The sequence below is a fragment of the Ptychodera flava genome, chromosome 17, assembly GCF_041260155.1.
Source record: "Ptychodera flava strain L36383 chromosome 17, AS_Pfla_20210202, whole genome shotgun sequence".
NCBI classification, from domain to species: domain Eukaryota; kingdom Metazoa; phylum Hemichordata; class Enteropneusta; family Ptychoderidae; genus Ptychodera; species Ptychodera flava.
In genome coordinates this window covers 22111430-22138964 of record NC_091944.1, presented here as the reverse complement: position 1 = coordinate 22138964, position 27535 = coordinate 22111430, and the positions used below count along the sequence as shown (strand labels likewise).

The following is a 27535-nucleotide window of genomic DNA, read 5'->3' as shown; positions in this document are numbered from 1 at the left end:
TGCGATGCTGACTATAAATAATGATTTATTTACACACTTCAGAGAGCCACAAAAATGCCATGATGACGTTCTGTTAGGTATTCTTGATTTAGTCTAAAAAATGTACAAACAAAAGCGCCCTCTACGATGTCACCAGCTTGCCCTGATTACACCGGACATCTGATTTGCATCTGCTAAACTACGAAACTGAATCCGGCTGAGCCGCCATTTAGGAATGACACCCCTTGGTCTTGACGTGATAGCACAGCGCCCTCTAATTCTGACTGTGCTGCTGTCCCGTGGTAGGGCATGAATTTCTTGATCAGCCACTTCCTGTCAATGATAAAAGAAAAAAAAATTTCAAAAACTTACAAAAATTACTTTTTATATATTTGAAATATGGTGCTGTTGCTCTCAGTATTAATCACAATTTTGAAAGCCTGAATCTAAATATCAATATTAATCTTCAAAAGGATTGTTCACAGTTGCAGGTTTGCTACGTAACAATTACAGCTGCAAGCATGCAACAAGTTACATCTGACACTGCTGCTAGAAATTCAGACAAATTTTGTGTGTGTTGCATACATGGTGGTAGACTGAAAGATCCGTCCACTCAAGGATGATCCCTAAGCTCCCATCCTCTTACGACTGGACACGGTCTGTCACATGCGGCGGCGAGATGAAAGAAATTTAGTCACGCCCACAGCTGTTTCTGGTCGCTGTTTCTGGTCGAGACAGTGATTTTACAAATACTTTTTAACACACATATAATTGCTAGTTCTGTTTGTCTGCGAAATTAGCTAAACTCGCTGTCTTCCAAAGAGTTACATTTGATTTTATAAGTTATCTGCTAAATTCCACCTAAATTTATTTTTTTTTAAACATTAACAGAACATTTAATATTTATTGTTTTTTAACTTGAATTTCTCATGTTTGTAGCCTTGTGATGAGCACACATCAGATGTTTAACACAACTTCAATTAAGAAAAAACGGAATTAATTTATTGTGCATAAAGATCCATACCCACCTGTAGTTCTCTCGGTAAAATATTATTTTTCCTCAAGGAGTTGATCCGGAGCCTCTGAGCAGCGTGGTCTTTGACCATCTGTCTCCGTTTCACATCCTTCAACATCTCCAGTCTGCATAGTAAGTCCTGGCAGGTGCTGCACGGAGTGGGAGTCCCTGAACGGCAGGTTTGAAAAGGCTCTTGCAGCAAACCTGTGATGGTGTGATTAGACAGGAAAAAAACAATGCTTGAAATTACACAAAAGAGCACATTGTACAATATTCCTGAACGGGTGTTTTTTGGACCAAGTGGCAAGCTATTTTGATTACTATACTACCTGAACACATCCTGCGATTGGGCCTTATAACACATCTTGCAGAGTGTATGGATAAATGTAAGAATCACAAAAGGGTCATGAGGCGTAATTAATCAAAACAAAAGTTTAAATTGCTTATGTTATTAATGTTTTATTAATACAGTTATAAATCAAACATTTTTGATGAGCAAGGCTTCATTTCTGCAATCATTGTATACTTCTGTTAATAACTGTACTAAAATCCTAAACCATTTTCAGAAACTGCAAAATTCGCACAATTGTACAACAATGCACATTCACAGTGTTGCCTTTGCTGTGTACAGTGACAGCAACACTGCTGTGAACACGCATATTACATTACACCACAGTCCCTCCATTGCATGCTATACCAGCAATGGTGCCACTGAATTTGGCATAGATTCTGAATATTTTTAAAAATATCTGGTGCAGTTAGGTATTTACGTAAGAATCAATCAATCAATCAATCAATCAGCAAAAGTTTATACAGCACCAAAATCCAAAACAGAAGTTTTGCTCTGTGACGCTCAATGGTTAAGCCACACTGTATGCTCTGGTGAACATGTGAGTTTTCAGCTTTCTTTTGAAAGTTTCTAAGTTTGTAGATTCTCTGATGTCAAGTGGTAGTGCATTCCATAGTTTAGGGCCAGCGTGAGAGAAGGCACGGCCACCATAGGTTATGTTTTTGTAGGTTGTGCAAGTTAAAAGTTTCTTGGTAGAGGAGCGCAGTGTGCGTGTGGGAATATAAGGCTGGAGTAGATCACTGATGTATGCAGGCGTTTGGTTGTGGATAGCTTTGAACGTTAACAACAAAATCTTGTAGTCAATCCTGAGACGAACTGGTAACCAATGGAGACGGGCCAGAACTGGAGTGATTGGTGTGAATTTCCTGGTGCGTGTGATTATCCTGGCTGCAGCATTTTGCGCTCATTGTAGTAAAGAAATAGTGTTATCCGGAAGGCCTTACAGAAGGGGAGTTGCAGTAGTCGAGTTTGGCTGATAAAGTTGCATGTATGATAATTTGACATGTCTCGTTACTAAGATACTATAATGACAGAAATATTACATTTTTTATCAGGAATGTTCGTATAAATTTCTCGATAACATAAAAATTTAAGCTTTATTATACTGCACCGGATATCCGAAATATTCAGAATCTATGCCAAATTCATGCAATGCCAGTAATGGCCCATGGTGGAACCACACTAAAAATTGTTCATCTTCATTGACATAATTGCTTCATACAGACGTTCTTCTTCTGGTTATTTTAATTTCATGAGGCTATTTACGTCAATAGAACTAATTTCCAGTCTGCTGCATTGCAGAGGCCTCGCTTCTACCTCTTTTTATAGTATCAAGCTCTTCCTCAACGGCTCGTGTTGGCACAAACAGTCAGTAGACTGTAGTTGTGGCATTAATGGTTGCAGTTTGTTAACTGATGCCTACACATGCGCCTGCGGGGCTTCACATAAAATACTTCACATTTCAGATTGTCTATCACATCTAGAAACTAACCCTTCTCTCAACCGTATAGTATTTATATTTATTTATCGGTTTAACGTTGTAACTGGAAGATCTTACCTTCAGAAGACTACATGACGATGCCAGATGATTTCTCATCGCCGGTACACGTACAGCCAGGGCGGCCATGATAGATCTCTAACGTCGGCCGTTGGTGGCATACTCAACGAGCATATCATGGGTCAAAGGTTATGTAACACTCGCCATACATACTTTTTTCATTCACTTGTTTGCTCTCTTACAGCCCAACACTCAAGAGGCGGATGCAGTGTTTTTTCATTGGAATAAATACTAAGTTCAGTACAATCCTGAGAGTACAGTGCATCATGCCACAGTCCTTCAAACCGTGATCAAACATAAAGTCCGATGTCCATGAGTGCATGAACCAAAGTGACCTCACCGTGACCTTAAAGGCGCCCTTCTCCATCCCAGGTTCTCGCATTAGCAAATGTGTCAACAGCCCATTAACAGTTTGTCATTCTTTGTTTTCCATTGAATATTTCATCAAGTAAATAATAAATAAATAAATAAATAATCTGATAATTGAGTGGGGGCTTTAAGAAGATTGCCCCCCCCCCCACCACACCATACTGTATCAAACCGTTTTGATGTTCTTCCTTCCTAATTTCTCAGCGTAGATATTTGTTCATGAGACTGAGCTATAGATCCTTTTGAAAAACCATTAATATTTATTCGAAAAATTCACATAACTTGAATTTTTAAATTGACATTTTGAGATAAATATTGATAAACACCAGTACCACAAATGACCACTCAGAAATATGAAATATATAAATGGAAGAAAAATAAGATGAAGGAAACTAAAGTTGCAGTAAATTGAAACAACACAGAATTCGAAGAAACATCCCACCTGCACACTGATAAAATTACCCTTAAGGTAGAATGCACCTTTGGAAAGATATTTGGACAAATGTTTTAAATACTTTTCTAGTCTACCACTCGTGGAGGCTCATTTTAAAGCTCTTGAAGTAGGACAAATTTTCGCTGTCTTTATTTTTCAAAAATGAAAAACTGTATTTTCCCCATACAGTTAATATATATAATATAATAATAATACAGTCAAATATCAGTAAATATTCGGTAATTTGTACCAAAGCTTGCACAGTGACCCTTGATTTGGTAAGGGAATCATCGACGGTTTCATTTGAGGAAAATTTGAGTAAAAGACACATACAGACTTGTGTTTGAAAGAACTGAAGTACCATATTGATGATCTTTCCTTTTTTCTACTATGATAATCTAAATATCAAATTTTCATGTCTACTTTTTATTTAAGTAGTTCACCAAAACATGACAACATAGAAAGCAACTTAACCCTTTCACCACCATGGTTTGGCCCAAAGCCATTGTTATCAATGGTAAGTTTGGACCTGTTTACAGGGAATTGGGGGTGAACAGTTTAATGTTACTTTGAATGTCCAAAGCGTTATTTCAGAGTTCATAAACTGAGAGATAAAAGTGAAAGTGACTACTTTTTTTGCAGTTTTGAAATTTCATGAGTAAAAATTGTCCTGCATTACAAAGTATTTATCTTTTCTTCCAGAGGTCAAAGTTCAAAGTTCACACATTCAAGGTTGAATTTATTTGCAAACTGACTCAAAATTTTTGACGAATTTTTCTCCCACAGATACTATTTGACTTTAAAAGTTACAGCTCTAAAGTGGAAAAGGGAAAATTGTAATGCCGTTTCAATAATTTTCAAAAGTCATACTTTTGCTCCTGCTAATATATATACCCATTGCACCTTTTGAATGAAGCGGAATTTTCTGTTTGAAAGTTTCATGTGGTTTCTATGGAAAAGTTTTCAAAGATATGCAATGAGAATAGTTTGCAGACATAGAAAAATAAGATGCTAGTGCGTTTGTACGTACTGTATAGAAGAGAAAATATTTCTGTCATAGAAGAATACAATCACTGAGCAAATATTAGCCCCTTGCAGACATTGCTGTCCAAAGTGGTAGAAATTAGAAACCAGAAATCAAGGACACTGCAATGTGAGCTGGATGAAAATAAAATCCACTTTGAAATCCAGATTTTGGTTTTGAGAATGGCTGTACTAATTTTACCAGCAAAAGTACTTACAAAGGATGTTTTCATTGGAAATATTTTTTTTCAGACAACAAATGTTTCTGCCAACTTTTGCTACGTAGGCAAATATTTCAATGGAAAATCGGTCGCTTGAGGGCGCTCTTACAAGACCCTCTCACAAGCAATTGACAAAGTTGATGATAAATACAGATTATGGCACTATACCTCAAGTAAATAACTCTAGAACAAAGTGCTAAATTTGTGTCATGACCAAATACATGTACATCATACGCTGAAGCCCTATTAGTTGGTAGCATCCTAAAGAACATGCTTGCTTTTGCAAAACAATGTGACACAGGTATACCATACTTGCATTGAAGCTAAATATACTCAGCATTTATGAGTAGTTTTGCACTATTGGTATACCCTGCCTTGCATGCTTGCATATTAGATTCTGCATATTCAAACTACAAGCTTGTGAATTCATTCAAATGGATCTACATGTACTAGCACGCAGCTAACTCCTGCAGTGCTTGAGCAAATACGTACTCCAGTGCAATGCTTAAACTGCTGTACCATATATCACCAGATATCAAAGCTGACTGAAGTTCGGGACTCGCCGCTGCTAGAAAGCATTAGAGTTGCTTGGGTGAAGAATGATCCGCATGCAAATGAGAGCATGCTACAGCAATCAGCCAAATTACTGAGTGTTTGTTATTTGAACAAATGCTTAGACTTTCAAGTAGTTGCAAACTGCTACAGCATATACAGGAAGCTAACTATACTGTGAGAATGCTGACAGAAAGGATGGTCTGTGATTTGTAAATATTCACCATTTATAGTGAGTCATTATCATCGACTTTCTTCAGCATTAAAGCTGTAATGTCTCCACTCCAACATGTAGCTTCTCCAATGTCAATCGTGCTGCCTCGGAAGGTAGGGCACATTTACACCAGCCAATTTTTCAACAATCCCATACTCTCCACTTTGATTAGGAGACCACCTGTAGACATTACAGCTTTAATGTATTTGGTATCAATATACATTAGCACTACATTGCAAGCAGAACAGGCAGCCAAGCAGGACGAGTTTCAGGCTGTGAATCAGTAATTCTCCAGGACAAAATTGCAAATATTGCTCACTGAAACCACGTATACATCACATAGTTGTAAATAACATAATCTTCTCAACTTTGCCATTGTTTAAAAAAAACTGCAACCTGCAAATACTTCCCAATAGGTTTTCTTGAATATATTATAAATTCTCAAACACATGCAAGATCTTTCTTTTAGAAATAAAAGCAGAAATACTCAGAGAAAAAATCTGAGGACCAGAAGACATTTGTGGCAAAGATACACAAGTAATAACAAATCCACCATTTAAGAGCATGCAGTTGACATGCTGATAATAATAAAAGATGCCAAAATGCCATAAATGATAAAATTTATAAGGATGAAACTGCTAAGCATGCATTCATTATTGGATTCAAAAAAAGTTTACAGAAAAATCATCACAGAACCATGGCAACATTGGGTTGCATGATGACGATGTCTTCTGACAATAGAGCAGAGAGAACATTTCACATATATTCTGAAAATGAAAAAATGAGAGAGAAAAAAAAACAACATCAGGAAAAAAAAGCCGAATTGAAACTCCATGCAATGGATGGGTGACTGACAAAATATGATATGGTACGTGCGATATTTATCCATTTCTGTTATAATACAGAAGATATTTCCATCCCAATGCAAGAAGTAAATATTTACAAATAATGATTGGATTCTAGTAATATTTGAATAAGAGAACAAACTACTCCAAATGTATTTATTATTCCAACTTTCAAACTGTTTGGTTGTAATTCTCTATTTTACCTCCACTGTGAAATATAAAAATTCGATTTTTATCAAAAGAAATATTTGAAATCTATCCATGAAGACCTTACAAGACGAGCTTTGTACATGAAGTATACAATCATGGTATCTGTCGACGCAAGAATATATCTCAACTTCAGTACTCAGCACATAGGATGGTGGAATATTCAAATTCTTCACAAAAATTGTTAGCTGTAGAGCAAATGGCCAGTTATCACAGGAACGCACAAGACATTAAAATTCACTTCTTAAGAAATGATGGTACGTTAGTCTTTTGACACATGCTGAAAATAAATTAATTTGATGAGAGATACTAATTGTTTAATTACAACCCCACGCAACAGGCCCCACTCATCCACACTTGCACACACTGTGGGGCTCTCATACACAACTCTCTGGATGGAACTGCAATGCAGAACTTGACACGCATTCAAAATCATGGTCGCCTGGTGCAGAAGCGATGCAAGCCTAGCTTAAAATACAGACTGCTGGGCATGTTCATTCAATATGTTTACAAACAATTCATTTGTTTACAAACTATACACTGTCAGGTAGTTTGGCACCTAACAGGCGTAACTGTTCAAATAAACAAATGCAAAATTTATAGACATTGGTGTGTACGTCAGCACTATTTGTACACCTGCTGACCATGGCTCAAGGATTACATCTCTCAGTTTCAGTAAATTCAGTAAATTTATATTTGAGTTCGAAATGCTGTATACAGCTGAAATTACAATGTGCCATAGAATACTGTAACTCTTTCTCAGATTTTTATTGACTGTGAAGGAACTGTTAAATTACAAAGCTTCCTAATCAACGATGTTTTGAAAGTTTGAAAAATCAGAAAATCGAGCCCTCTAAATTGTACACGAGTTACAATGATACAGAGGTCTTGAGATATCTGAGATGTTGACGTAGACATGAGTGCAAATACAGTAAATGTCAATGATTGAAAAAGAGCAAGAAAGGAAATCTCAAAAATACTGATTTCTTTTTTAGTGGCCTACACGTATATATATATATTGGTCATCACAGAACACACACGTTCATGCATGTTGGATGTAAAGAGATACTCATCACACTGTTAGAGAACTAGCGACTATACTGTAGTAATCATGTTCATAAAAAGTTTCTGAAATCTGCATCTCTCTTGATTAGTTATCTTGTCGACATTTTCCAGTTGGTATATATGCTCAGTAGCTGTAACTTTAGATAATTTTTTTCTGCTATTTTTGTTTTTCATGTCAACTTCAGTTTCTTGTTCTGCTCCCTAAAGCATGTGGAGATATACAGTATTTGGCTTTTCAACCAAGCCTGTACATGTGTGGACAGGATTGTTATCGTTGACAAGTGAATTCTGGTCTGGACTGGGATTCATACGTAAACAAATAACAGTGCATTTTACATGTATAAGATGTTCTGTTAACATGCAAAACGGTGATTCGACATGCCTTGGTGAGCAGAACAAACTTGTAGTTGATAAACAGAAAACTAGTGAAAAAATCATCAAAAAGATACAGCTACTGACCCTTTAAGGTTGTATGCACCTCGCAAGCAAACTTTCGGCAATGAAACTTTCAACCACACTCTTTGAAAATCAAGAATAAAAATCAGGGGTCACTCCACAAAGTTTGGCTGCCATCCATGTATTATCTCTATGGAGAAAAATAAAATGTTTAATTTTTTGAAAACTAAGACAATGAAAAGTTTTCTTATATCAAGAGCTTTAAAATGAATCCCCAAAAGTGGTAGATCAGAAAAGAATTGTAAAAGTTTGAGAGTCCGAATATCTGTCCCTGAGGCGCATTCTACCTTAAATAAAATGTACTATGGCTTTTTTATTGCACAGAATGTCATTAAGAGTTTATTACAAAATGAACATGCACTCTTTCAACTATTTTCACTTTAAGTTTCATCAGCACTGCACAGTCCATGGCACAACACTGTAATGTTACCTTGAAACACTATGGTATACACTTGTTAGATACTGGAACACAGCAAGCCGAGTCTGAATCAAGTTTCATGATACAAGTGTAAAATGTAGAACACACAAAGTCACTTTACGGTAAGATAACTAACATTTGGAGTTTGACAGCCTCATACAAAAAAAAACTCTGAAAAGGTACGTATTAGTGGCAAAAATTCAGTTTCTATGTTGCTTGTATAATATGTCCTTCTGTAAAGACACTATGTACACCACAACCTTGTGGAGCACCTGACAAGGTCACAACTTTTTATTTATATTGAAATGGAACATAAGTTGAAAACACTTCATTCATGATGTCAAGGACAAACGCATACAATTTCTAATTTGAACATTTGTGAGAACCTTGCAAAAGCACACAGCATAGACTCAAACACCAAATGGTATTTCCCTATTTTTACTAAACAACAAAAAATAAAATTCTTCTTTGGAAGCCCTGAAGATGACGCTGTCTATATAATTTACATTTAATCAGCAAAATAACAATTCTAAACTTGCACATTTGTACTTTTGACATGATATATTTGAATTTCCATAAGACACTGACTATGGCAAGGAGCTACTTAAGATGTTTCAACATCTTTTTCTTATAATTTAATCATATCAACATTGTTGGCAGAAATTCATACATCTAATGCATAAAAAAATATTACAGATCACAGCGTCTGTCGTTCATAATTTATCATTTAAAAAGCTTTGCTTGTGAAAATGGCTAAAACAGCAGAGAACACACCTGATGCAAAATGTTAGTTTCACTTTAAATTTAATTTAATAGTTATTCATTTCTGTATGGCTGAGTAAAACTGCCTACAGAGAAACCTGACATGTTACAGACACCCACGCATTTTGCAATGCATGCACTTTGTACTGGACAACGCTTGAAACACAGAACAATGGAAATAACAGTCAACAGTGTTTGCATATTCACGAGGAGAAACTCCTTCAGTTTGGACCCGCCAGTTTTTTACTTTGACAATACATACATTTTTGACAAGCGAAACAGGAATTTACATTCTACTGGTTGTGAGTCGGCTGTCCATTGTTTTTCAGGAAATGCACCCATAACACTGTTACCAATGCCATTTGTTTCTACCCACTCTGTTTTTAAATGGCTTTTTGGACCAATGGATTGGCAAGTAGGGGTGCATAGGCGGACTACGGCCTTGGGTTTGTTTTGTCACCCTATACACACTATGCATCTGTTATTGTGCTCATGCAACATTGTAAGTTAGCAAGTGTCCAACTCCACACACTATGTTTATGCATGGGTACAAAAATCACGACTGTCAGCAGAGTAAATTATTAATATGTGTTTTTTTCACAAATCATGCTCTGAGAGGACAAAAAGTACTGCCGATATTCACTTACACCAGATCCAACCTTCCTACACACAGTAGTAGTTGGTGATCAGGGTTCACTATCCCCACCCATGTCAGCGGTGATCAAAATCTCTTTAGCTGTTTATGATATCAACAAAAAGTGATGGAAAAAAAAATGGGAGCGATTGAGATTTGTCTTGCAATATTGTACAGAAAGATATCTAATCTCGACAGACAGGGAAATATCTAAAACCTAGTCCCCTCCCCCTCCCCCACAAATAAAGATATAAATGTATAACAACAGAACAATTTAAACAATATCAGCCTCTTTCTTGTTGCAAATACCATGACACAGAAAAGTAATGAAAATTTCTAAAAAAACAATAATTATTACTGAAGTGTTGACAGGGAAAGCTGGGGATCAGCTCCTAAAAAATTGAACATAGCTAAGTAACGGCCCTTCGTGTTTACAGAACGAATCTGACATCACCTCAGTTTCTTTCATATCTGATCTGAGATTTACTTTGGTTTTTCAAAATTTCACATGCATGACTTGTACTTTGCCCGACTGAGTCCAAACATGCATTCATAATTTCTATAAATTATCAATATATTCAAGTGTTTACTGTTGAGCTTCACCTCCTGTGATGAACACATATTTAATGCGCATGAGTGTAGATTAGTGGACACAACCCAATATCTCTATATACTGAGTCTCATACTATAAGTACCATGTGCATGACATGGAGACAGAGACAATAACACTGTCAATGTTGTCAGTTTTTCTGTATTTATCATTACCTGCATACAGGTAGATTGTTAGGTCCCAGATCTGTACTCTATCCCTACACCACTCCCTAATTTACTAGTTATAACCCAGCTCCCTAGTTTACCAGCTATTAACACAGCTTCCTAGTTTAGATCTAGCATACCTCTAGTGATGTCAATGTTTTGACATTTTGAAATTTCATTTTTTGCATGTGGTGGCATTTGGGTGCAACTTCATTTTTATCAAAGCAAAGTCTAATATCTATTCTAACCGTACAGTGACATTATTCAAACTTCCTTACATGATAGGAATAGCATCAATTACAAAACCCTTTTTCACAGGCACATGTCTGTCAACTGCCTAGAAATTCACAAAAAAAGGTAAAAGGCTGTGTACGTAAAGCTCAGTCTTCTATCCTTTTAGCTAATATCATTATGAAACTTTTTACATCACCTAAGGATCATCTCATCTGTAATAACAAATACCATGATTCAAAAACATTTCCAAATCAACAATTACAGAAATACGTTCTTGTTTATCTTTTTTGAGTAAGAAAGCATAGTATTGCATTGATATTGCGAATGTAACAAAACATTATATTTTGCAATGCATGAAAATGTGGAAGAACTAATACAAGCATGGAAGTCATTCAAGAATTAGGGACCCAGGTAAGCAGCGCTTAAACTCCATTTTTGTTCCTTAAAGTTTGACCTTTAATTTGTACTTTGACTCAATGGTTGTGATAGATTTGACAAGTAAACAATTGAAAAGGTATCAGGTTGGTTACCCCCCGTCTACATACCTCATACCAGTTCAGGCTAGGCTTTGCATGAGTTGGGGAAATGTCCAGGGGGCAGCTATCCTAGACCACCATGAGATCACCAAAATCCCTGGCACAGTCTAAAGGATGATGAACCCATGGATAATTACAACCAAGACATACTGGTAACATGTGATTTGGTTTGAGCAATGGTTAGGGTACATGTGATTGTCAATGGGGTAACTTTCATAGATACCAAGAGCTGACCCTAATCCCTGCTACAGTCTATGTATGGTTTACCCCTGGACAATCACCACCAGGATACAGTTGGGACTTGCGTTGGGGATAAAGTTAGGGTAAGCATCTGGTATGTAAATGTTCAGGGAGTGTCTGTAAAAAGCTGAAAGTGCAACAAAGCAATGAAGCCCTCATGAAGTTTCCCACAATCTCCAGACTTAAAATTCATTACTTGGGCTGTGTCCTTGGAAATGTTCCTCGATCTGCTCCAGAGTACGGCCTTTGGTTTCCGGAACACAAATCGCCACAAACACCACTCCTACGAAGCACACTGCGCCGTAGAACCAGAAAGTGCCTTGATTGGTCAAGGCATGCTGCAAGAGATACAATTTAAATAGGGTAGAGTTAGCATGTGTAATTAGCATAGTGGAATTTAGAATGAATCGTGTATCTACATACCATTGTCAGTATGCGTAAAAATTTAATGATTTTTGAAAACATTACAATCTATGAACAAGGGAACATTAAAGCCCAGTAATCCAAAAATCTAGCAACATATTTATATAACGATTGCAATTTCAAACGATAACAGAAGACAAAAACACCTAATAATCTTCTGAACACCATAGTAAATTTCGATCCCAAGCCTTTTCGACCCGGGGTTTAAGTACATCATATAGCTTTTTGAAAATGTTTGAATTTGTTTGTTAAAGCCTGAGTGATATATATTTCCATGAACACAGAAAACAGGAATTACTTGGTGAGGTAAGGTGACCACAAGTGATATGGCAGAAGTGAAAGTTGCCTCTTGCTATGGTGGACATAAACTTCACGACCAGTCTATCATATTTTATTACATGCCTCTCTAGTAGTAAAAGATGCCACTAAGTTTCAGAAAAAATGTAATATGGAAGGAAAATCTGTTGAACAAGGGAAAGCAGAGATTTGTAGAACATTAGCTATGTTAAATATTGTTTAACAAGTCATCGTTGATGACACAGTCCCCACTTGTTAATAATGGGTACTTTGATTACATGTCCTCAGAGAGGATAGAGTCCTCTTCATTAATTAGGTCTGTGATAAAAATACTTTGATACAGATGGCGCTCAATGGCCAAGAATGAGTTCCATGGTGATGAAAACATAAAACCAATGTAGGCCACCATCCTAAAGTTCATAAAATGAGTCAACTAGGAATTAATCAACAGGATGTTGCAAAACATTTTTGCATACAATTCTAACACTTAACAGATTATCACTGGTACCATATTTCATAAAGTTTGATGCAGTATTTACAACACTATGAGATCAACATCTGTATCAAGTTTCATCACATTTGACGTTGTATTAATTTGTGGCTATATCACCCTAATTAGGAAAGTTCATTACTTATGCAATTACAAATAATTAAAATGACACTGATAAATGTCTTTTTCAATGTTAAAGGAATGTGAGCTTGACATCGGTTAACATCTGTATAAAGTTTCATGAATTTGATGCAGTACATATTTCTTGACATATCAGCCTACTTACGAAACTTCAATAATTGACATGTTACTGCTACATGACGTGAAACAAATTGACGAGCATATGTATGAAATAGGTCAATGTCAACTTTGAATGATACTGGTGGAAATATGTCTGAGTTATGGCTCTGTACATGAAAACATCGTAATAAAATGGCTGCCTAGCAACCATATTGGATCGTATCACATAAAAAATCGACGTACATATGTATGACATAGGTCAATGTCCTTGTATTAACTTTGAATAAATCAGTTGAGATATGCCTGAGTTATGCCTCTGTATATGAAAAAATCGTAACAAAATGACCACACAGCAGCAATATAGGATTGTATCACAAAAAAATTGACGTGCATATCTATGACATTGGTCAATGTCCTTGTACCAACTTTGAATAAAATCGGTTGAGATATGCCTGAGTTATGCCTCTGTATATGAAAAAATTGTAATAAAATGGCCGCCTAGCGGCCATATTGGATTGTATCACAAAACAAATCGACGTGCATATCTATGAAATTGGTCAATGTCCTTGTAGCGATGTTGAATAAAATCGATTGAAACATGTCTGAGTTGTGGCTCTGTACATGAAAAAATCATAATAAAATGGCCGCCTGGCGGCCATATTGGATCGTATCACAAAAAAATTGAGGTGCATATCTATGACATTGGTCAATGTCTTTGTACCAACTTTGAATAAAATCAGTTGAAACATGTCTGAGTTATGGCTCTGTACATGAAAAATCGTAATAAAATGCCGCCTGGCGGCCATATTGGATCGTATCACAAAGAAAATTACGTGCATATCTATGACATTGGTCAATGTCCTTGTACCAACTTTGAATAAAATTGGTACAAACGTGTCTGAGTTATGGCTCTGTACATGAAAAAATCGTAATAAAATGGCCGCCTGGCGGCCATATTGGATCGTATCCCAAAACAAATCGGCGTGCATCTGTATGACATATGAAGTAATCCTTGTACCAAGTTTGAATGAAATCGCTTTTGCATCTCTGAGATATCTGTGTGAACGGAACGGACGGACGCACACATGCACGCACGCACGCACGGACATGACCAAACCTATAAGTCCCCCCGGACAGTGTCCGTGGGGACTAACAAATTCACAGCAGTAACAAGAAAAAAAACTCGCACAAAACCGTGACGTGCTCGTCACTTACCATCATGTCCTGGAACGTGAGCGTGACGATAAAAGCGCAGGACCAATTCACCAGCGTGGCGATCGCACTGGCTGTGCCCCTGGCCCTGGACGGGAAGATCTCCGACATGATCAGCCAGGGAATGGCTCCCCAGCCCAGGGAAAAGGAGATGATGTAGACAATCATGCTGGTCAGCGACAACCAACTGAGGTGAGTGGAATCGTCGGGGTCATTTTTGGTCAGTTCGTAATACAAGCCAAATGTGACTGAACTAACAGTCATACCAATTCCTGCAAAAATCAAAGTTGGGAGTGAATAACATCAGGGAGTGGACTAACTTTCGTGGGTAGATACATCAGGTAATTTAGAGAAGGCAAATAGAGTTGGTATTTATGGCTGGGCTTTCATGCATTCTAACAACTAGTGATCACCAATACACTTTATATCACCCGTAGCGTTGCAGTGAGAAACATACCACAGCATTGGAATGGAAAAGAGAAAATTCAAAACATGATGCATGTGCATATATTACCCACTTCAGCGCATTTTTTCAGTTGAAATTGACCCTTCTTGTAATTTTGTTCTTTTTCTGCCATGCTAATCTGCCATTCATCGGAAACATGCAGTTTGTTGGCTTTTCCATGCACACTTCTTTGGCAGTGTAAAGTTTTCTCTAACACTGACAGTCAGTTGCCTAAAACAGGCTATACTACACAACTCTCTGCTGTTAAAGCAGTTACCATACTAAAAGCACGGTCATTACTTATATCACTTTTACTTACAGTAGTACGCACCTCAAAATTGAAAGACAAACTTTTGCTCAAATTATCCTCAAGGAAACAACACCACTTTCCGTTTGAAATCAAAAATAAAAAGCAGCAGTAACTGCGCAAAATATTCCACTACAGAAACAAATTACCCATTACCTCCCAAAACTCAATATTCAAAATGGCCGCCATCCATGTGTTTACTCTATGAGGAAAGACAAAATGTTGGATTTTCCCTAAAATATTCAGTGAAAACTTTTCTCACTCCAAGAGCTTCACAAGAAGTCCCACTAGGTGGTAGACAAAGAAAGTATCATGGTAAAAGTTTGTGAGTCAAAATATGTACCAGTGTTGATCTACCTAAAAATTTGTTAAAAATTCTTGATTTACCTCATTTTCATGAAAAAATGGAAGAATATTACAGTATGATAATTTGAAGCACAATATAATACAATAGCATCCAAAATCAAGATTGATACAAAAGACCATAGTTTTAGCTTGATGTATATTATGATTTGGCATAAAATTTTAGACCTGACCTTTCCACCACAATGGTTTAAACCAAATCCATTGTTATCAATAGTGATTGTGGGCCTGGTTACAAGAAATCAGGGGTTAACAGGATAAGATTTCTACAATGATATAATCTAAACGTGGCATGAGGTGGAAATACTCAAGTTCCTTGGGTATGTGAAGTCACCTATAGCGTGTGGTGTACACCTTTTTTGCTGGAATGCGACAACTGCTTTGAGAGTTGAAAATTACCTGCTATCAGAAGCAGCAGTCGTCTACCAGCTTTGTCCATGAAGAGAGCTGCAATAATAGTGAAGACAACCTGAACGGCTCCTACCACAACGGTGGCCAGGTGGCCGTCTTTAAAGCCTGCTGTACTGAAGATGTCTACCGTGTAGAACATGACGGCATTGATGCCACTGAACTGCTGGAAAACCATCAGCATTAAGCTGATGAGGAGCGGTTTGTACAGGCTCGGTCTCAGAAATTCAGAAAGGGACATTTGTTCCTGTCGGATAATCACAAAAAAAATTTACAATTTTATTTCATTTGATGTAGGACTTCTGTTGATGTCGTTGAAAGACCTGAAGAATACTATGCTTGTTTGCCTCATAGGAACAATAACCTAGCTTTTATGGTGTCTTTAACCTTTAAGTGTATAAAAACATGATCTATATATATGAAGTATCATGTTTATGATCTGTACGTTGTCAGTATTCTTTCATGGACCCTGCTAATTTTGTTACAATGAACAACTGAGGTTATTGGACCAGTTTGGACGTCATATTGAATAGAAAAGATAATGATGTCAGCAGTTCCCTTGCTCATTCTTCGTTCCCTTCAAAGAATGGAACTTTGTCTCACCTGCTGATCCAAGTTCGACTCAATCTCACAGCACTCGTCGTCAACATCAACTCCCGTCCCACGCAGATATGAAAGTGTCACCAACGCATCATTGCGCCTGTTTTTGCTGAGTAAATAACGTGGCGTCTCCGGCATGAACGCCATTAGAACCACCATCAAGGAGGGTATGATGGCGCCAATCAGGGCCAACCAAATGTAGTTCAAACCTGCGTACCCTGTAAATCAGAAAGGTAACAGACTGAATGTTAGTTACATCATTTCCACCTAGATAAATTGAAAAGCAGCTGTGTTGATCTTGACTGAGAAGATATTTGTGGTTTTGGTAGCACACTTAGATCAACTTATTAAAAGCCTACATGAGCTTTAGAAGACTACAGTACAGTCTTCTTTATCAGATTCAACGGTGGTTTTAAACAGGAATTTCCCCTATAAAAGCCGGATTATTGTAAATCTATGCAAATGTGAAAAAGCCATACTACTGATCGGACATGCCGTGTTTCGTCCCAGAATCCCAATATTTTGACATGTTTAAGACGTTCATATTCATTGAATCTTGCATATCATACCTGTGAATATGTAGCAACTAAACCTGAGTCAAAAATAAACTAAAGAAATGTTCCGTTTTTTGTGGAGAACAGCATATACGTGTAATTCAAAATGTGTTCCCTGTACGACCATTTGACCCCTTTTTGCTTATGTCTCGTAAGTGCCCATCATGATTATTCAAATTTCTCATACGGTCAAAGCAATGCTGTGAGAATTCAAAAACTCCCGCCCAGTGTATGCAAATGGCCAAGTCATCAGTAATACCCCTATTGAGGGCCCACGGTCCTGTAACTTCCTGCAACACACACATTTTACTGTGTGACTTTTTGCTTTTTTCTAAATTCCACTGTTGCATCTGATGAAGTAATAATGCTTCAAATCATGTGCTCAGTGTGTAAAGCAAAACAAAATTAAAATAAATTCTATTTTTAGTGGTAGTATTGGACATTAAACCTTTTGGAATTTAATCTTTACGGTGTAAACTCTCAAAAGAAGGCAAGCAATTTTACATTGTCATTCTAAGTATACTTTCTTTGTCGTATAATTTACACCAATGGCTTATTTCTGTATTTACAACAGATGTTAGGACTTTTGGGTTATGTTCAGCAAATAACCCCAAAACTGATGGCGAGTCAAAGGTCAATAGAACAGACTGTCTAGTCCTGTGTTCTCTGCCATTACTTGTTAGGTATCTAAACATGGACAAGTAAACAAGCAAATACAAAAATTTACAGATAAATAAACAATCTGGGAGAGATTCCCATTTTCAACAAAACATCCTTTTCAAATCTTGTATTCTTTATTATTATCAAAAATATTGACATAGACAGGCACACAGACAGACAGACAGACACACATGTACACATAAGCAAACATATACAAACGACTAAATAAAAACATATTCCTAAAGTCATCCAAACGTAAACACTGCCATCATAGTCACACAATAAATTCATATGACACCATTCTTTTCTTTTCTTCTGACTCTAAAATTTTGAGGACCTCCAGTTTTCAATGTACATTTTATCAAAATTTGACGATGCAAAACCAGCAAGAAATCTCCTGATTACCCATCAAATATGCCAGTAAGATTCCCATTGTCACTGCCACTTGGAAGCAAGCTCCTAGAAGTCCTCTGCGGGCTGCAGTTGATATCTCTGCCAAGTAGACCTAGGAGAATAAGTAAACATATTATTGAACACATCTTCAAATGATGTTCGGGCAACATTCAAGAAGCGGTATTCACAATACATTGCAGTCATGGACTACTGTGTTTTGTCTATGACACGTATGACATCATCAGTTGGTGGCATGAACGATTATATGTGTTTCGAAGGTTAGCATATAATTACTATCAATTTGTTTCATAAGAGAATTCCTTTGATTGACGCTTGTGTCACCAGGTGTTGAATGCGTATATATTGGTGTAAAGGTCTTTTGTCTTCAGTCTCGGTCGAAACTCCACGATGTCCACAAAAGTATTTGTTATGTGTATATTCTCTAAATCTTGTAATGCAGCGTTATAGGGCTTGTAAGCCCACTGCCTTTTGACAATACATTGTCAGGGGAATTATGTAATAAATGTGATGAGTTTTTCGAGGGTACACAGTACGCTCGTGGGATGTGACGACCACCGCACACTGCATATTATCTTTGTTGTGTATCATTTAGTTGTCATTTCTCAAAGTTCAGTATAGATATACCACTTCTGTAACAGTGCTGATGTTTTTAATCTTTGACCTTTTTACACCCACACCCCTATTTCTCAGTATAAAGTCCAGCTTCATGATGAAAACAATAGGAATGGGGAATTAATTAACTTTACAGGGTCTTGTTCTTGCGAAAACCAAAACTAATATCTTTTCCTCTAGAGTTAAAGACAGGGTGGTGCCGCCATTTTGAATTTCAAAGATCAGTGAATTTCAGTAACTAATGCAACACTTTTCACAGTTTGAGACCTGTTTTTATTCTAAACTATGATTCTGACAGAGAATGGCATACAGCTTCCGGAGAAGAATAGGGCCGTTCACAGTTTACGTCACTGTTCTCTCATTAATATGCAAAAATAAATATTTGTCCGCATTTTTAGATTACGCTTTTGAAAATTACGCATGCAAGAACGACGAAAATACATCTCAGTGGGCGACTGCTAGTGTAACAGTGAATACTAAAAAACATATTCACGACTCAGAGTACAAGCTGCAAAAACAGCCACGCATGCAACATTGATAAAATTTGTCCGCATTTCAAGCTGCGTGTCCGATGTCGCGCGCGTACAGCTATATTTAGTAACAAACCTGTAACCGTGAACAAGGCTATTCAAGCAAAAGTTTAAATCTGTTTTTTTTCAAAGCGCATATCACCTAAGCCTCACAGCACAACTTCAGTGTATTTCATACTTACGGGAACAACCAGTGATACCATACCAGTGGCAAAGCCTGTCAAAATACGTCCGAGGATTAATAGCTCAAATATACCATGTGACAGGGAAATTGCCAACCAGCCCAGAACAAAAGGAAGAGCACAAGTCATTGCGCCTAATTTTCTACCACTGAGTTCAATGAGCCAACCAGTAACAGGTCCTCCAAACATGGCTCCTAAAGCAATCACTGACTGGAAAAGAGAAAAAGGCAATTTATTGAAAAGCAGAGTGAGAGGCTACCCACAATTCTCCATGATCCGTTCACATGGAGATCACTCACTGTACTGAAGCAAATTTCTTCTGTAAATTGAACAGCTCGGTCCACATTTCAAAATTCTGGCAACATAGTTGTGATAATCATAATTTTCTGATTTCTCACTGTGAATAATGAGAAGAATGACCCCTTTTCCGCGGAGGAGATAGCAATTTTGTAATTTTGTCGACATAGATTTTTAACAGCCATCCACAATATTTTCAAGGGAACTAAGGGAATAAGTTGCATCTGTGTTGGCAAAAGAAAGCTATTGATTTTTTTTAATGTTCGTAACAAAGGAAATTTGCATGTCTGACAGGTGGTATGATGAGACCATCTTAGTTGCTGATAACTTTATCTTGACAAGTGTACAATTTTTAGCCCCTCCAAACATTGACTTCTTATTCAATTTACTCTTGACTTTTAAACATAATCAATAATTTTGGAACATAGTTTTAACAAATAATTCTAACATTAACTTTTAAGTTTCAAATTGTTTAGAAACTGATAAAATTGACGAAGCCTTTAGCAAATAATGTCCAAGTGCACAAATCAAGGGGAATTGTGGGTAGCCTCACTTAGACACTGCAGTTGTATCTACTCCAATATTCTTGTCATATCAATACAAATCAATTTTTTTCATAAACTGTTCTGAACATCCAGAAAAGTTTACAGCTGAGACTTTTTTACATTTTGTTCATAATTTTTGTTCTACCAGATTTTTCATCATTTTTGTTCTGTAAACAAGTTTCAAGTCTCCCAGTTTCCAGTAATTTTGGATGTTATACACATACAGGCTGCCTTGACAATTTGAATATCAGGCATTTTGACCATTTTGACAAGTTTTTAGGTGTAGAAAATGTTGCATTTTTCAAAGACAGACCATTAAATGGAAATTAATCAAACATTACAGCTATGGAGCTTTAACTTTGTATGATAATACTTAATAGAGCTGTCAGCAGGACTGTTTAATAGCTTTCAACATGCTTCATATTTCACTTCTGACAGTCTCACATCAACCCACTGATAGAGAGGGGGTACCTAAGAATGATTCACATACAGTAAATCCCCCTGGCTTTTCACCCTTTGGACAATTACTCTGGTACTGGTGGGTGGGGAATGGCCTGTGTAGTAACTGTCAACCATTGATGCCCTCCCATGATCAATTACATAGTTCACTACCTATTCATTGACTGTCCTCATGGAGGACATTTACATGTAAGTCCCTTTTAGGGAGGCACAGTAGGGCATCAAGGACACTATATAACCAAATGAAGATAAACAAACAGTGCATTCTTCTTCTTTATCACTATCAGATTGGTATTAAAAGATTGCTGTTATAAATTCAGAATTGACAATGCCTTTGAACCTCTTTCGATTCTTTGAAAAGAATGTCAAACTTTTTCCTTACCCCAAACAAAGATCCCTGTTTATCGTTTAAGATGCCCTTGTCGGTCATGTCAGGTATTGCAGGGGATGAGTAACCCAAGGCATAGCCAAAGCTGAGTGGTCCCAGGATAGCAACGGCACTCGCTACGTACAGATTTCTGTTCTGTACTCTTTGCCTGTGGGGGAAATGTAAGAAATAAACAATATATCAATATGGAATATGTATGCAGCATTTTGTGTAGAGTCAGTGGGGACACTCGCCGTGTACCTCACACCATGGGAGTAAACCGTCTATTACCTCCATGCTAACTACAAGCGACTGTGGAATGGGGCGGATGTTACCCCAGTGTAGCTCTCTGTCTGAGCTTACGACATCCCGACACGATGTGGATGCGCGGTATATCTCTTATAGTTGTACATGATAGAAATCTGTGACCGACCGAGCTAGACACCTTGTCTGACAAAAATTACCTTGCTATCAGAGAAGAGCGACTTTCCGCTTCGTACTGTCCATCCGCTTCGTCGTACTGTATCGTGTCCATTCTAATTTCTAGCTATGAGATATATCATACTTCTGGACGTGCCACACTGCAGATTGATTACACGGTGCTCGTGACTTCAGACCCCCTAGCTCCTTATAGAAATCGACTGACGAGCTCGAGAGGGTCTCGGTCGCGCGCTGCGGGCGCAGTATGTTTGGGGATTTTCGAAGACTTCATGACACTCCGGCTTCACAAATACGAATGATCTCCTACTACGGCCTACATCATTATTGTACCTATTCTCAAAATTTAAAGCATAATCATTGAAAGTGTTACCATAAAACTAAAAATTAAGTCGCCATGACGTCAATATGTGTATTTATAAACCGACCAACAACGAAGAATTACTTTCAGCGCACCTAGATGGTCAGAAGTCAATATGCAATTATCGGTCACTGCACGGTGTTCATAGCTTAACAGCCGAGGTCTTTGCGGTTTTTCACTGGAAATCAACGTATAAGGTAACATTTTTTAAGAAAAAGCATGTCTCATCAAAAATGTGGTACTTTATTGTAAGTTTGAATATTGCTCTTGTGAACAACAGATTCTGTTTCGTATTATCGATATCACAGGTCAATATTGTATGTTGCACAAATCAAGATGGCCGACGACCAGCAAAGTGACAGAAATGAAGATGTGGGCGCAGTGTTTGTAAAAGAGGAGATTGGCAGTGATGATGAGCAGATAACTGAAACTGCAGATCAATCGGACAGTTTTTGTCCATATCCATCAGCATTTAGTCAAAGCGAATATACAATGAGAGCCACCCGGACTTCTGTAAGGATTTTCAGGGATTACTGTCAGAACACAAAAGGACGAGGAGACTTTGAGAATTTTTCGACGAAAGAACTAAGCGGCATTCTTGGAGAATTTTACAAAAATGTCACAAGGAAAGACGGATCTATGTATAGCTTGTCCAGTGTGCAAGCGATTCGAGCTGGAATCGGGCGACATCTGCTCAAGGAGATGCGCATTGACATTTTTCACGGACCTGCCTTCTACAACACAAACAACAAATTCCGTGAACATTGCAAATACCTACGGAGTATTGGCCTGGCGAAAGTGAAGGGCATGCCTTCAATGAAGCTCAGTGATCTTCAGAAACTTTATGCAAGTGAGGTTCTGAACGAGAGTACACCATGGGGTCTCCAGAAGAAAGTATTTGTTGACCTGTTGCTGTTCACCAATGTCAATCACACACGCCGCTCCCTAAGACATATGACCAAAGATTTCTTGAAGTTTGGTGAAGACGATAATGGAATGGAGTATGCATGCATAATGAATTGCCCATCTCAAAATCAGGACGATAAGGTTTTCCTGTATAGTATTCCAGGTAAGAAGTGCAGTGTGCCAACAACTTCTAGTGAGTGATGGGAAAAAGTCAATGTACAACAAAAACACACACACACACCAATGTCTATTGACAGGTGCCTGTCAATAAACAGAATCCAGCTATTGAGAGGCACCTGTCAACGTAAAGGCAAAATTTGGCTATAGTCATGCGGGACATTTTTCAACAAAATTCAGTACATCACACAGAAATAACTGCTCTTTGCCCATTTTAATGAACACACATTGTTCTGCGATGTAGACATTGCAAAATAAGTTCCAATACGTCACAAATTCAATATTTTGTATGCAGTATTAGTGAAAGCGGTCATACAGTCACAGTTGCATCCCAGCATAACATGAGTATTTAGCCAATTGATAATACTGCAACATTTTGGTGATGATGAAATCCGTTTGACAGTGTAAAACATTCAACGAATAATTCGTGTCGCATAACTGTCATGACATTCATCATTATTTTCAATGGCTGTGACACTGACAACGTATCTCTTTCAACATGGCTCTGTAGCTGCAATAAGCAGTCTTGGTTATGTCTCAGTGGAGGATAGTTGGGAAGAGCCAATGGCATACTGTATATGTAATGAGGGTTAAGGCAAGAACCAATCACATACTGTATATATGAGGGTTAAAGGTTACATGGGTTTGCTTTGAAATGTTATACTGAGATGACTAGCTGAACTGACAGATCCACAGATAGACAGATCTACCAATTAAGTGCGACCTTTGGCCACCCGAAAGTGTCCCAGCCTGAGTTGATTACCATAGCGACATTCTCCTGTGTTAAAAATTGTAAGGATTTCTTCAGGAATATAAGTTTCTTTCCCCTTGACCATGTTTGACAAAGAGTTATTGGACTATTTTCGATATCTTTTCCAGCTTTTGGTTAATCTTTCCAGTATTGATCCGGTGCACGTTTTTTGAACGAAGGGTCAATAGTATTACCAGGAAATGCATGGTGATCGAAAAAATCGTGCTCCGTCATGCTCCGATGACTGACAAGAACAGTTGCCCCATTGTTGCAAAGCTTGAAAAATTCTCCATACTACAGATGGCAAGGTTAAATTAAAATTTGACCCAAAAAGGGCGATATTTGGCAACAAATAACTAACTGTTAATTCACAAGGGTTAAATCCTGATTTATAGTAGCGGTACCTGGCCAGGAAAACCATCCAAAGAAGTAATTTTCGATGTACTAACCACTTGTGTCATTCACCATCTCAACTGTACTGAACAATGTGGGTAACGTCTACATCTAAAAACTACCCAGTGCTAAAAGTAAAGGGTGAAATCTAGCCGAAAAGTTCCAAACTCATTGCAATCTATAAGCCTAGGTTTATAAGGTTAATTATTCATAACGTCGACGACTGAGGTTCGCTGATTGGTCAATCGTACTATCCTCCAGTTAGACCTAACCCAGACTGATAAGAAATGGTGATTGCAGTGGTAGGGACTTTCTAGTGATGACAGTCATAATGTTGCAAGCGTTTAAATAAATCTTAACATTAATGTCAGCAGATTAATGATTATTTTTAAAAGAGATGCAAATATAGATGCATGTATGACAAAGGCAAATGTAAATTCGTTTTCGTCTTCACATTGCATTGCACTCTTTGTATTCGGCTCTCTGTATTTGGCTTTTCTGCTCAGCTCAGCCCTTTACATGTTTAAACTGCGCTGTTATTGTTCAAAAGTGAAGTCTGGTCCAGACTAGAACTAAAATGTAAACAATAACAAAGCATTTTACACATATAGACACAAAGTCAACAAGTTGAATAGTTTGTGATTCAACAGTCTTTTTGGAGTAGAATAAGAAGTTGCAGTTGACAAACAAAATAAAAATAATGGAAAATTCATCAAAAATTAGCATTACTGGCCCTTTAAACATTATATGATAACAATTAGCAATGTATGTGATATTCTTCTCATTCAGGTTTTCACAGGTGTCCAGTCCAGACATTGAAGAAATACGTGGACAAATTACACGTAGAAACTCCAAATTTCTGGCAACGACCGCTGAACACCGTGAAGGAGTGTCATAAAACATGGTACTACAGCGCTCCGATTGGTCACAACACGCTGGGCAGTTTCATGGCCTCCATATCTAAGGAAGCTCAGCTGTCACAGATTTACTCAAACAGCAGTATTCGGCATGCCATGGCCGAGGCTGATATGAACGGGTCGGAGTTTGCTGAGTATTTGCTATTGTCGGGCTTGCTGGGGAACGTGGATCCCCAGGACTTCGCATGGGACAGGTATACCGGTAGTTTGCCGGATGCTGCTCTGAAATGGAGAAAGTTGGATATGACGGCACCAAGGTCTATGGCACTCAGAAATGTCACCAGTCGTGCATCAACTGGTTCAACCATTCCAGTACTTACAAACACCATCAACAGTAGTGGCTCTCACATACCGATCACCGCCGGCACTTCCCTGAGTGTTGTCAAGCCAACAGGTCAGGTGTTATCCATTTCACCCCAAGGGAACATCGTCACCCAGTCTGTCCCAATGTTCAGAAACACTCCACAGGGTAAAGTCCTCGGTCAGCCCGGTGCAGTCGCTGGAAGCAATGTTGTTCCGTCAAACACCACAGTGACAATTCTACAGCCAGGCAGCTCACCGTCCGTCATGTTGCCGGCCGGTAGTACACAATCCAGCATAATCATTCAACCACAGAGCAGCGTCCAGCCAGGCAGTACTGCCAAACAGCCAAATCAAGTCTATCTGATGTCACACAACAAGCAGTACACTGTCCAGGTCAGCCCAGGTGGCAACCAGGTCAGTATTAACCCCAGCTCTCAGTCGAAGACGCCGACTGTGAACGCACCGCAGAGAGCGAGAACTGCTGGTATGGGTCCAGCCAGTCAACGCACAGTGGCACTAGGTAGCATTAAACCAAGGCCTGAGACTCATAAAGCTACAAGCACAACGACAAGTCGCAGCGTTGACAAAAGAAGCTCTTCTGGAAGCGGGGCAGCTAATCAAGGCACGTTTAACTGGGTTGTGAGCTCCAATAATGCCATCATTCCGGGACCGTCCAAGGACAGAGGTGAAAAGGTAGAGAGGGAAATCCAAACGGAAGCAGTGCCAAGGTCAAACAAAGGAGTTCAAGTAGAAATGAGTCCTGAACGCAGCGAGAGTCCATCTAGTCAAAATCATAACGATAAACAGTCAAGCACTCCTGTCAATGAATGCACTCTGTGTGGCATCATTTTCAAGAATGACCTTGTCTTTGCAATGCACAAAGCCCTCCATGGTAGTGAGGGGGATTTCCAATGCAACGTCTGCAAGAAAATGTTCAACAACACGGTAGAATTCAACGGACATACCTACAGTAGTCACAAGTGAAGAAATGGTGTGATGTTGAAAAAGTGATAAAAAAATACCCTCCTTCACAAAAAACTGGGATCCATGTTGTTGTTATCATGCATGTTCAAACTGTGCTGTATTGTGAATATTTTCATGTCTAGACCAATCAGATTTCTGTATTTTCAACAGCAAGGAATGGATGGGTGTAGGCTTTCAAAACCTGCTGCATGCACACTTCCAAAGTCTTGTACTTGTAAAAAGGTGTGTAAAAGGTGCCAGTGGCAATATTTGCATATGGTGATGTTCAGATTTTGAAGTGTAACTTCATAGACAGAGATCCAGTCAAATATTAGCCTTTTCAGTAGTAAGACGGAAAGTACCACAAAAAATGTGAGAACTCAAAAATTTTCTTATGCTGTTTTATCTGACTACAGTTCAGTTAACCTGTGCTTGGTGTTTATTTATAAATATTCATGTTATTATTGAGAAAAATAGGCCTGTATTGAAGAAATAAACCGCCTCCAGGGACAGCTATATCACAAGCTTTTGACCAGTTCATGGCATAGAAGCAAGAGCTAGTGCATGTATGGAGTACAGTGGTCCTAACTTGGTGGTATACTTGTTGCTGAGGTAGTTTATTGCTATTGTATCGTAACAGTGTATAAATGTGCTGGTGTACTGTTAAAAACATGCTTTTCTCTTATTTAGATTTCAAGCATGTTAACCGTGCTATATCATGGATATTGCACAGTTATTTTCATGTCTTGACCAATCAGATTGGTGTATTTTCAACAGCTGTATACTAGTGTTACTATTTATGCATTGGCACTTGGGAACAGGGAAGTCTATACTGAAAGTTTTTATCCAAAAATATAAGGAGTTTCACTATGAATAAATTAATATAATTAGAGACTCTAGGATTGAAAAATATGCCTTTAAGCACCAGCATTTTTAGTCAGATTTATGTGTCCGCATATTTATTATAACTTTCAACGGAAAATAATGTCCAGTAGCATCACTGTTATCCTTTTATTACCTCAATATGATCCCCTGATAGAATGATTTTAATCTGT

The 27535-nt window shown here is 38.0% G+C and overlaps 3 protein-coding genes across 6 annotated transcripts in view; 1 reads left to right on the top strand and 2 right to left on the bottom strand.

Moving 5' to 3' along the window:
• Positions 1–23007, bottom strand: LOC139115779 (small ribosomal subunit protein uS14m-like). The gene is given in 5 exon segments (XM_070678136.1): positions 1–312; positions 1008–1114; positions 1117–1198; positions 2902–2943; positions 23004–23007. Coding segments are annotated over 4 exon segments (411 nt in total). The 5' UTR covers positions 2941–2943; positions 23004–23007; the 3' UTR covers positions 1–129.
• Positions 3508–27535, bottom strand: part of LOC139115777 (solute carrier family 2, facilitated glucose transporter member 8-like) — a 53559-nt gene continuing 29531 nt past the window's right edge. The window contains exons 1-9 of one of the 3 annotated variants that reach the window (XM_070678130.1): positions 21736–21896; positions 21287–21440; positions 19604–19813; positions 18271–18370; positions 16655–16869; positions 16043–16298; positions 14532–14800; positions 12063–12204; positions 3508–6480 (exon numbers count right to left, since the gene is read on the bottom strand). In XM_070678130.1, the coding sequence (XP_070534231.1) occupies positions 6470–6480; positions 12063–12204; positions 14532–14800; positions 16043–16298; positions 16655–16869; positions 18271–18370; positions 19604–19813; positions 21287–21440; positions 21736–21806 (1428 nt within the window). In that variant the 5' untranslated portion in view covers positions 21807–21896 and the 3' untranslated portion in view covers positions 3508–6469. Of the gene's footprint in view, positions 6481–11230; positions 12205–14531; positions 14801–16042; positions 16299–16654; positions 16870–18270; positions 18371–19603; positions 19814–21286; positions 21441–21735; positions 21897–27535 lie in introns of those variants that run through there. The other 2 variants (XM_070678129.1, XM_070678132.1) reach the window with 2 other exon arrangements.
• On the top strand, positions 22134–27385 carry LOC139115776 (uncharacterized). 2 transcript variants are annotated; one of them, XM_070678127.1, is made up of 3 exons: positions 22134–22267; positions 22379–23139; positions 25087–27385. In XM_070678127.1, exons 2-3 carry the CDS (start codon positions 22407–22409, stop codon positions 26499–26501), a joined length of 2148 nt encoding a protein of 715 aa, XP_070534228.1. In that variant the 5' UTR covers positions 22134–22267; positions 22379–22406; the 3' UTR covers positions 26502–27385. The 2 variants fall into 2 exon arrangements, with proteins under 2 accessions (XP_070534228.1, XP_070534229.1); XM_070678128.1 differs by having other exon boundaries at positions 22138–22267; positions 22351–23139; positions 25087–26641.